General features: G+C 46.9%; 1 protein-coding gene across 1 annotated transcript in view; it reads left to right on the forward strand.

The window, feature by feature from the left end:
- ASTN1 (astrotactin 1) overlaps positions 1-12,121 on the forward strand; it is a 358,930-nt gene that overhangs the window by 310,739 nt on the left and 36,070 nt on the right. The window contains exons 17-18 of the mRNA XM_005905522.3: positions 765-1,033; positions 9,231-9,364. Coding sequence (XP_005905584.2) covers positions 765-1,033; positions 9,231-9,364 — 403 coding nt within the window. The remainder of the gene's footprint in view (positions 1-764; positions 1,034-9,230; positions 9,365-12,121) is intronic.

The following is a 12,121-nucleotide window of genomic DNA, read 5'->3' on the forward strand; positions in this document are numbered from 1 at the left end:
TCTGGAGTACAACTCTTTTTGAAAAAGTCAAAATCCCCTCCCCATCTTCCATACCCCAATTGATAATGAAGCAGAGAATTCTTATTCTTCCCTGTGACTTAAAGGCTTTAGGGTTCAGATCTCATGATAGCTGTGTCTTCTTGAGGCTCTTGGATTTACTCTCCTCGTCTGTAAAATGGGTGTGATGATAGAATTCACGCAGAGAGCTGTGGTAGGGGTTCAGGGAGGTCTTAAACAGCTCTCACTTTCATAGTTCAGACTTGATGAATCTTACTGCTAGTTATGATTAAAACTATAATGATGGTGATTTGACATGCACTAGTCATTGTGTTTTGTGCTTGAAAAATGTTTGGCTGTTTATTTATTACACAATGCTAGGGGCAGGTATTATTGATATCTTCATTTTGGGATGAAGAGAGTGATTTATAGAATAATCACTGCTATTATTGTTTATGTTATTGATGATAGCCATAAAACCTGCACAGATACTGCAGAAGCCTCCCTCTGAAATGATTCATGGGGCTCATGACACTCAGAAAGCAAGGAAGGAAAAAAACTGTCTCACATTTGGAAGGACTATTTCCAACTCTGTGGCTTTCTGAGAGTATGGGTTCCCCAAACTGAGTGGGATGACAGCGTCATATTCTTACCCCTCACAGACACTTTCTGACTTCTCAAGAACCTGACTCCAGCACTCGGGCCAGGAGGCCATGCGAGTCCCTGCTGTCTCACCTCTCTGTTCCCTTTCATTCTGTGTCTGGCAGGCAACTCCCCATCCGACGAGTCAGAGGAGCGGGAAAGAGATCCCAAGGTGCTGACGTTCCCAGAGTACATCGCGAGCCTCTCAGAGTCTGGCACCAAGCGCGTAGCAGCCGGAGTCCGCATGGAGTGCCAGAGCAAGGGCCGATGCCCCTCGTCCTGCCCCCTGTGTCACGTGACATCCAGCCCTGACACCCCTGCCGAGCCAGTTCTGCTGGAGGTGACCAGAGCCGCCCCCATCTATGAACTGGTGACCAACAACCAGACCCAGAGGGTAAGAGGCCTGGGACTCGTGGCTCAGGGTGGCATCAGCAACAACAGAGGGCTTTGCAAATGGTCTGAGGAGGTCACAGGGTCAGCTGAGCTCCAGGCTAGGACATGGAGAGCGGGACTTTTTTTTTTAACTACTCCAGGCATCTAATTTTCTTAGATTTGCATATTTGCATGTTAAATCCAGTCAGTGCCTTCGCGTCACCCATGGTGATGACTCAGGAGTCACTGTTCAGCATTTGTACAAGTCTTTGAGCAACAAGGGCTAGTAGGAAAGAGGAGGATGGGGAAGCATAAGCAATCATAGTCACCAAAACAGTGTTCAGAAGGCCTCAGGAGGGGATGGTCATGGGAGGGGGTCAGCAATGCGGCCCCTTCTTGTTGGCATGGCAGGTGGACCAGCGTTCCTAACTGATCCAAACCTAGGACCAGCTGCAGCCAGATGAGAAGGAGCACCTTAGGGATACAGGTCCCCAGGGGAAAGGTCGGCCCACCTTAGCCTGGAGGGGCTGCTTTCCTGGTGATCACTCTGACTCTAAGAGCAAAACTCCAAACCAATGCAGATCTTTCTGCCTTCTCTTATGCAGCTGGGTCATGACGTTTCCCCCAACCACTTCTCCTTTTCTTCTGCTGATCCCTCTCCCAAAGTGCTAGGAGGAAATAAATGGAGCCCTAAGGATAAGCTGAATAAGTGCAGTACAGGCAGGCTTACCTCACTCCCTAGCTCTCTGATCTCCTCAAGGATGTGAAGAACAGGGTGAGTCAAAACACAGGCAACAACAACAACATTGACAATCACAAAATAAACACAAAAGCTCAAGGTGGGGACTTCTGAGACTCCAGGCAAAGCCCACCTTGAGGACAAGGTACAGTAGTCACAGCAGTGAGCTGCTGGCAGGCCTGAGACGTGTGTCTATCCAGGTGGGTGTTAATTGCTTTCTCTTTTCTCTTTTGAGGAACACCTGGTGTGTCACAGTTTGCTCCACAGGTGATGCTCAAACCAACAGGAAGGATTTTGCATGTGTGTGTGTTTCTCTCGCCTCTCTGCCTCCACCACAGATATTTCATTGGGTGTTTGAAAATAAGGTTTTTCATAGGAACAAAAAGATAAATTGTTCCTTTGGCCTACAAATTTCTCTTCAATCTGAAAGAAGTGACTATGGGAAGAGAAGTGGGAGAAGAGAGACCATGGGAGGTGGGCTTGAAAGGATGAAGAGAAGGCGGGGCTTGTGTCACCATGGAAACCCAAAGCTGCAGTGATTTTACTCCAATGCCCAGCCCTCCCCTAACCTTTCCCACCCCAGGCTGCTTCAGCTGGTATCCAGGAGCTCCTGTACACTTGGCTGGAAACAGCAGAGTCACAGCGCTCAGGCACAGAACCATCCTATGAGACGGGCAGAGTGTGTGAAGCTGCAGACAGGGATGAGCTTTGTGGGAGAGTCGGGGGTGGCTAGAGCCCCTGCTTCCTGTATGGCCAACACCAGCAGAATGAGGAAGCTGGAGGAAGTTTCGTCTTTAGCAGCCCCCTTTTCTGGATCCCCTGCTAGCCTGAACTTAGCCCCTTCCTGTCTTCCTGCACTGGTCTTAGGAGGCGTCTCTCAACCTCTCTCCTATCTGGCCATATTTTGAACCCTGAATTTCTAAGCACGTAGAAAGGTGGCTTGAACTGTAGTTCAGTCACTGCGCCCTGTTTCTCCTCACTCATCTTCCTTAGACGTCCTCTGTCCCCACCATTCTCTCTGCTCCTCTGCTTTTCTTTCTAACTGTACCCTTCCTCCCAAAGGATGGAGATGAGGAGTGACAAGCCAAGGACCAGGGGAGGGGAGCTGAGTCCTGGCATTAGTAACTCAGTGTGTCCCTATCCCCACCTCTCTGATGGATCTTTGAGCCAATTTTCCAACATCTTGGCCTTATTATCTTCCTTCTGTTGGACTAAATACTCCCTAATGCCATATTTCAGTCTAGTCTGTGATTGCAGTTTAAAAACATGTAAGTCAAACCAATATTCTTGCCTGGAACATCCTATGGGCAGAGGAGCCTGGCAGGCTGCAGTCCCTGGGATCACAAAGAGTTGGACATTACTGAGAGACTTCACTTTTTAAGTCAAGCCATATTACCAACCAGGTATCTCAAATCCAACAAACTCACCATCTTCCACCCTAAGCCATACCTGCCATGCTTCCGTCTCAGTGAAAGACATTATTTTCTACCAAGTTGCCCAAACTGGAGACCAAGGATGCTTCCTATACTTTTCTTGTCCCTGACATCTATTCCATCACCAAGGGCCACAAATATCTCAAATCCATCTCTTTTTATCAAACCCCCATCACAGCCTAACTATTATATTTCAGTCATGTTAAGTTGCTTTAGTTGTGTTCAACTCTTTGTGACCCAATGGACTGTAGCCCACTAGGCTCCTCTGTCCATGGGATTCTCCAGGCAAGAATACAGGAGTGGGTTGCCATGCCCTTCTCCAGGGGATCCTCCCATCCCATTGATTGAACCCATAACTCTTACATCTCCTGCACTAGCAGGTGGGTTCTATGCCACGAGCACCGTGTGGAAAGCAGCTCAGTGGGTAATGAACCAGCCTGCAGTGCAGGAGACATAGGAAACAGGTATTCAATCCCTGGGTCAGGACATAGGAAACAGGTATTCAATCCCTGGGTCAGGAGGAGGAAATGGCAACCCACTCCAGTATTCTTGCCTAGGAAATCCCATGGACAGAGGAGTCTGGTGGGCTACAGTACAAAGGGTCGCAAAGAGTTGGCACGACTCAGTGACCGAGCACACATGGATTGTATTTCAGTTATCCACTGTAACATCAGGCCACCATCTTATTACAGTTGCCTTCTTACTGGTTTTCCTGTTAGACCAGTCAGAGTCATCTAACTAATTAGTCTAATATGCACTTCTGATCATATAGCAGCAAAGTAATTCAGTGGCTTATCTCTTGACACCATCTAAAGCCTTTAGCACATCATTAACAAGGGCAGGTCACTATCGAATTTCGTCTTCACTTACATGGTTAGGCTGCGCCCACGCTATACTTTATCCTCTAAAATTTAACTCCTTGTATCTCCTTAAACACAAAATGTTTTCTCCCATGCTTCTGGTCCTTCAGATTTGCAGCTCTCTCTCCCAGAAGTGCTTTCTCCCACATTACTGCCCCTGGCAGACTCCTATTGTTACTTCCAAGTTCCAGCTCAAACATGACCCTCCCTTACTCTCCCAGGCCGACCCAGTGTTCCTTCATGTAGCCCCCATGGTACAGGTGTGTGCATCTTTTAAAGCATGCCTCACCTATTACTCTTCGGTTTATATACATGTTCACTCTCCCCTAGACTGTGAGAATCTTTCTCGTCTATGAAATCCCAATGCCTTTGAAACATGTATATTATCATATGTGAAACGAATCGCCAGTCCAGGTTCGATGCATGATACAGGATGCTTGGGGCTGGTGCATTGGGACGACCCAGAGGGATGGGATGGGGATGGAGGTGGGAGGGGGGTTCAGGATGGGGAACACCTGTACACCCGTGGCAGATTCATGTTGATGTATGGCAAAACCAATAAAATATTGTAAAGTAATTAGCCTCCAATTAAAATAAGTAAATCTATATTTTAAAAAAATGAAATCCCAGTGCCTGACAATAGTCACACACAGATGTCATTCTGCAGAATGAATAAGCAAAAGGATCAATAAAAAGAAATGAATGGATAGATGAACTTGAAAGTTCAGCTGCTCTCCTTAGAAAAAAAATAATAAAAGTTGGAAATTAGATTTCTTTTTTAGAATCAGAATTAAATCTAATGACAAACCAGGACTCCTATGCAATGCTGGGCACATTGGAGGGACAAAGAAAAATGTAATTTTCCCTTCTCTTTCTTTCCCAAATCGTACCTTCTTGATTCTGAAATCACTTCAGCCATTTCAGGGTGTGCTCCAAGGAGATCCAGTCCTTTATGCCTTCGCACAGAAAGAACTCAGTGAGAGGCACAGCGATAGGTAAGAAGTGACCTATTAGAACAAGGTGCTTGTGAGGCTTATAAATGGGCAGGTTAGAGGGGGCTGGGCACTGAGAACTTAGTAGGCTACAGTTTTATAATCAAAGGAAGAGTGAGGAGGGAAAAAAACACTTTTTTCCTCATTCTTGAATAGACATCACGCTTCTATCGGCTCCTCCTCTGGGTTGAGCCGGGGAGTTTTCCTATATGAGCGGGCTAGGACTGTCGTGGCACTGTGGAAAAATTAATTTATGTCTCATTTCAATGAGGACGGGCTTCCCAGGCGGTGTTAGTGGTAAAGTACCCACCTGGCAATGCAGGAGATGTAAAGCTGAGGGTTCGATCCCTGGGTCAGGAAGATCCCCTGGCAACCCACTCCCGTATTCTTGCCTGGAGAATCCCATGGACAGAGGAGCCTGGCGAGCTACGGTCCATGGGGTCGCAAAGAGCTGGACACGACTGAAGCAACTAAGCATTGCACGCACAACGAGGGCCTTTCACTGTGAGATGTCACTTTCCATAAATTGTTGGCTTTTGTGTGTGCAGAGAGCATGTCCTAGGAGTCAGTAACTCACTGGGCTCACTGGGCAGGAGGCGGGTCTCATGCCACCACCGTTTGGTTGTTTGGGGGCATGTCCCGTGCTTCCGTAGCATGGTTTTGTCGCTAACCAAGCCTGCTTGGTTTTGGTTAAGCAAAGCTGCTTTCTTGAGTGATTATTAACTTACAGGATCTCCCATACTTTTTCTTTACTTACAGTCCCCTAGTGGGATTAACTGTTTAATCACTTTTCCCCTTTCCTCTGTCCCTGTCAATTCCTCTCTGGTACCCTCAACCTACCTTCACAGTTACCTCTCGCACAGAACATAAAGAGGAGGAACTTGCAGGGAATGGTCTGAAATGGCATTCAGAATGTTTGTCATCGTAAGTGACGGTCGTCACGCCTTTGGGAGGACAATCTGGTCATGTTGCTCCCTTGTGTGAAACATTCTGATGACTGCCTGTTGCTCTTAGAACATGACACCTTCCCACGCGGTGTCCAAGGACTCTCTGTAATCAACCCTGCCGCCCTCCCACTTCCTCAGCATCTCTTTGCCCCTGCTTTCTCTCACAGCCAGGTGAACTTTTTCTCAGTTGATGTTAGAAGTAAAGTCTCATACAGGCTAAAGTCTTCTTAATGTTGGTTTTTTTCCACCTGGAACACTTCTCCAACTTTTGTGACTCGATTACTCTTGACCTATCCCTCCAGTCTCTCGAAGGCATTCCCGCGCTCTTCTGTGATACGGGCCCCCTCCTTGTGCCTCCTGCCACCATCTCAGCCCTTCTGGAGTCCTTGTCACAGCTGTGGTTATTTATGGAACTTTTGTTTATTATTTGTTTATTAACTGTAAGACTTAATGCAAGCAGGGGCCATATTTACCTTTGCATTGTATCCTTAATGCTTAGCACAGGAAATGGTCTTTATAGGTGCTGAATCAATAATAGTCGATTAAAGACTCTAAGGCAGCAGCCATGAAATCCTCTCCATTCTGCTCATCTCAAAGGTTTTCTGTTTTCCTAGTTTAAAAAATATATATATATGTATCTTTATATACATATTTATATATGTGTGTGTGTGTATATATATATATATGCATATTTTAATATAGTTCAGTCCAGGAAAACATGAAGTGAGCACTTAGTACGGACCAGGCTTCATCTTGGGAGCTAGTGGATATGGCATTAATCAAGACAGCTTGATGTGTCCATCTAGCCTGAGATACCAAATCCATTCTGTTGCCCATTTACTAACCTGTGACCATGAGCAAGTTCATGGTGACCCAACCTCTTGGACTCTGTAAGTGTCTTCCACTGTGAATCATGTTAATCATGGAGCTCAAATTAAAGTGTCACTGATCCAAACTCAGGTCTGCTCTCCTGCATGTGGTAAAGCCAATCTACTGACACCCGGTCATGATGAAGGAAAATGCAGCTTACATTGTGAAGGTTGCCAATACAAGGACAGTGGCTTATGCTCCAAAACCTAAACTCCTGGAAAGGTTTCAGCAAAACAGTTTTAAAGGCCAGGTGAAGGAGGAGGGTATGTGATCAATTCGTGGTGAACAATTCTCTGAACGGCTGATGGTGAGGGAACAGGATAGTGTCTCGGGGGTTAACATTATCGATGCAGTCCTTAGGTTCCAGGAAGCCTGGTCATCAAGTAGACACATCTTCCATTTGGTGGGGGATTGACATCTGTAAAACAACTCGGGAAATGTGCATCAGATATATTATCTAGGTACTTCAGAGAGGAGCCAGAGCAAAGGATGAAGGGGAAGGCTCTACAGGGCTCCACTCTGTTACAAAGGAGTTAGCATCTACAAGGGCTTTGTAAACTTGAAAACTCTACACAGATAGTACTGATAATGGAGAATGGCCTGGCCCCTGCTCCTAGAGGCTCCCTTTCCAAGGTGGGTGGTGTGGGAGGGGAGTGTCAGTATGCACTTTGTATGTTCTGACCTGCGGTGGATGGGACATAGGATACTGGCTTTGGGCTTGGACATGTTGATTTTTCAGGATTATCTCTTCTTTTACTTCTTCTCTTCTGTTTTTTTTCTTTCTTTCTTTCTTTCTTTAATTGTTTGGCCTAACATTTTCTAGGATAGCTGTGTCATTACTCTAACTTATCAATTATATGTGGATATGGTGAGGGTGGAACTGAGGGAAGAGAACCACAGGGAAAGCGGAGGCTGCGGAGGTTGAGCTGCCCTGAGAGAAAGCTCTGGGCTCGCCCTGCGGCCATCTCAGGCTCTCCCCGACCCAGGGCTGGGGTTGGGATATTGAGGGGGGCCACTGAAAGGTCAGTGCCCCTGAGGTCAGTACCCCTCAGGACCCACTTCTTCTGCCCCTCTCACATTCTGTTCCCTCACTGATCTAATGTTATCTTATTGTCCTTACATTGAACTGTGAATATCTGCTGTGAAACCACTGTATGTAAAGAATTGTTCTAGCTTGTGTGGTATTTACAAGCTTCCTCATAAGACCTGACCCTGTCTTTTAAAGACAATAACAATTGCTGGTATTTACTGATGACTAACATGTACTATTTATATACGACTATTGTGTGCATTGGGCTTCCCTGGTAGCTCAGCTGGTAAAGACTCTGCCTGCAATACAAGGGATCCTGGCTCAATTCCTGGGTCGGAAGGATCCCCTGGAAAAGGGATAGGCTACCCACTCCAGTATTCTTGCGCTTCTCTGGTGGCTCAGATGGTAAAGAATCTGCCTGCAAAGCAGGAGACCTGGGTTCGATCCCTGGGTTGGGAAGATCCTCTGGAGAAGGGAATGGCTACCCACTCCAGTATTATTGCCTGGGGAATTCCATGGACAGAGGACAGTCCCTGGGGTCGTAAAGAGTCGGGCACGACTGAGCAACTTTTGCTTCCTTCAATTCAATGTGTGCATTAGCATAGGCACTCTGCCGTGCTCCTTGGCATAGAGTTGTTTCATTTAATTGTCACAACATCCTTATAGGGAAAGTGCTGTTTTTATCCCATTTTACCATTTTACCAATGAGTTTATGTCATTTGCCCAAAGTCACAGGGCAGGGGTTGGCAGAGCTGGAGTTCTCACCCAGAGGGACTGCTCCAGAGCCCGGGTCTCAGCCTGTGTGTCACGTGGCTTCTGCGTTCTGTTAGAAAGAGAGGCATGATGCGTAGTCACAGCCCAAGGCAGAACTGCATACATATTGTAAGTGAGATACAAGGCATCAACTGAAGGAGTACAGAGGAAATACTGGGGTGGGGGGAAGAGGGCAGAGGAGGATGCCCTGAGAGGCATTTGAGAAAAGGCTGAGTGCCTCTGGGCCAAGGGTAACCCCGCTGAGTGGATGGAGACGAGGTTGTGTCGCTGGAGCTAGAGTATAGAATGCTGGTGCAGAATGGGAGGGAGAGGCAAGGTGGAATAAGACTGGCTCCCAAGGTTCCAGCCCTCAACCACAGGGATGCTAATGAGGCAGGGACACCCTGCAGGTCCTCCAAGGTCCAGCTTTCCCAGAAACACGCCCCTGGGGTAGAAATACACGGAGACGTGGTGCTGCAGCTGGCTGGCTGGACTTATTTAGGGCCAAGCAGAGCCCTGATAACTCCGTCTCTAGAGTCTGATGACCTGGCCCTGGCACCCTGATGCTCACTCTTGTCTCTGCCCTCCCTTGCAGCTCTTGCTGGAGGCCACCATGAGCTCCCTCTGGTGCTCGGGAACCGGAGACGTCATCGAGGACTGGTGTCGATGTGACTCCACTGCTTTCGGAGCTGACGGGCTCCCCACCTGCGCGCCTCTCCCTCAGCCCGTGTATGAGTCCCTCCTTTCTGGGCTTTCTCTTGCTGGAACACCTTAGCATTATCCTGCAAATGTATATTAAAGATTGTTCACTATTTTCCAGGTGATGGGCTGGGTACTGGGAAACAGAAAGAAAAAAGATGGTGCAGTGCCTGCCTTTGGGGCACTTTCAGTCTTTCAGGGGAGGCAGGTTCACAAATTTAACAGTAGTGGGGAAGGGTTTGATAAGAGTTATATGAGACTAACTGGTGGTTAGTGGTTAAGACTCTGTGCTTCCTCTGCAGGGAGCAGGGGGCAGGGGGCAGGGGTTGATCCCTGGTCTGGGGAACTAAGATACCACTTTCCATGTGGTGCAGCCAAAAAAAAGGGGGATCATATGAGACATTTAAAGACAATGTGAAAAAGAAATGGTCAAGTATGAATCTGAAGAATAATGAAGCCTTCATGAAGGAGATGGCACTGGAATTTCTCCCTGAAGGTGGAGAAAGCACGATAACATGGCTCAAAGCTAAGAGGGGAAAATGTGCTAGAAGTGGACGAAGTTAGAGATCAATTATAAGGCCCGGGCGAAAAGCACACTGACTGGGTGGCAGGCAGCGTGTAGAACGGTAAAGCAGTTATCACCCTTCCCCTTTAATAGACAGGGAAACAGACTCAGGAGGATGAAATAGTTTTTTCTAAAGTCATAGAACAGGAAGCAGAGCCATAGCTGAGAGACCGTGGTCTTAGCCATCATAGTACAGAGAGGATACCTCTGAGAGATGACTTTGGGTCAAACCAGTAGAGTTTGGTGACTGGTTGAGTATGGGAGTGAGAAGGAAGGAGAAGTTGAGAATGGACTTAAGCCTTATGACTGGAGTGGCTGGGAAGATGAATAGGCTACAACTGAGAAAAGAAGCATCCCAGGAGAAGCAGGTTTGAGGAGGAGGTTGACTCCCTCCGGACCTGCCTTAGAGTTATAGTGGGACAGTCTTACAGAGATGGTCACTGGTCAGCAGGAAAGATGATCTGAGCTCTGTAACAATGTAACCACTAGAGATAAGAAGGTTGAACTCAGCCCCAAAGAAATGAGAAACAGAACCAGAGCTAGGAGAAAGGGTGCTCCAGACTATCAACCATAAAGAGTGGCAGGTCAAGGACGCGTGCTAAGGGGTATCTGCAGTTGAGGGGTGAACAAATGCAAAGGGCTCAAAGGTAGCTGAGAATGAACATGTCCAGCTTCCATCCCTGGACTCCATCCCCTCCGAGGAAGGCTGAACAGAATTGGCTGGACTCATGTAAAGGGCAGGAACCCCTGTTAGTCTCAAGTGGGGCTTCAACCATGGGAGTGAAGCACAGAAATACTGTGTCTACTAAAGAGGGCTGGTTGGACAAGCTAGAGAAGCCTGGCCCCATGAACTGTCACGCAAAGGGAGCCCAAAGGGAGGATCAGGACCTGGTAACTGGAGGGCTGAGTAAGTGGGAGCAAGAGGGTAGGAGGAAACAAGCAAGGGAGAGGCTGGCCTGGGTGCACACTGCCCTCTGGTCTGTTCCATGCAGGTGCTGGTGGGCATTAGAGGGCCAGGACTGAGCAGGAAGAACACTGAGACCAAGGAGAACACAGCGCTGGAGGGTCATTACGAGTCCAATGTCTCCTTAGGTCTTTTCTATTTGGGCAACTTTAGACACACCAGCCACTGGCTTCTTGCTCTTTATAGCCATGATGTGGACCTCTTAACTTGAAAGGGAATCAAGCTCATTATGAGTAAAAGCTCTTTCTTTTGGTATAAAGGGAGACCCTAAAAATGGTGCTTCTAGACTGATTCACCAACTAAAACCGCTAGCTTTGAAATACTGAAGCCACCAAATTGTTATCAGCAGGCGGACACAAAATCCAGTTATTAGTGTGAGCTGATTTCATTTCTAAAGCTGCATTGACTAAATGTCACAGCAAAAAATCAAACTGGGCTAAATTTCCATAAACAGGAAAGTCTATTAAGGATTTTGCTTTCCTTGTCAATTCTAATCACTTCTTCCATCACCAGACCTTAATTTCTTGAATTTTTATCAGTAGTTAGATATAGAGATGCACTCTAAGTTCTACACAAGCCTGTGTAAATCATACACAGTCCTATTTTTTGGTAGAGGCCACAGCCTTAGTCCCTATTTTCACAGAATCTGAATTCTCAGAAAGCCTTAGTTACTTAAGCTTCCTAATGTTTTTTTTTTTCCTTCAAAATAGCCCTGTGCATATGATTCTAATTAATGAATTTGTCAGTCTTTGCACTGTTTTGGGTCTGCTCCATCTTTACTGTCATATGCAAACTATGCACTCCTTCCTAGTAAGCCACTGAAGAGCATGTGGTTTGTATTATTTTCCCACCAGCTGAATTCCTTGCTGTCGCTCCCAGAGTCTCCCATGATTTCTTGTTAGAGTTCTTATCACACGTGATTCCAATCACATGTATAATTGTGTGTTGGTCTGGTGACCACTCCATAGAAGAAGGGACTGGAGCTGGCTCAGGCATCCTCAGCACCAAGCATATTCTTACAAGTAATGGGTGCTTAATAAACATGTGTTGAATTGAAATTGAACATTGCTTTGGTATGATCCGTCCACACTACCTTGCCTGGGAATCCTTGAGACCAGTGATACCTCTTTGAGCTCAGCAGAGACTAGAGGGCCTTGTTTATGGGTGGTCATGAGATAGAGGAGTCAAGGTTGGGAATGAATGGCAGGGACACATGTAAGGGAAGGCGGCTGGTGTGATCAAGAACTGGGAAAACTCC

This window comes from Bos mutus, chromosome 16 (genome assembly GCF_027580195.1).
Source record: "Bos mutus isolate GX-2022 chromosome 16, NWIPB_WYAK_1.1, whole genome shotgun sequence".
In the NCBI taxonomy this organism is placed as follows: domain Eukaryota; kingdom Metazoa; phylum Chordata; class Mammalia; order Artiodactyla; family Bovidae; genus Bos; species Bos mutus.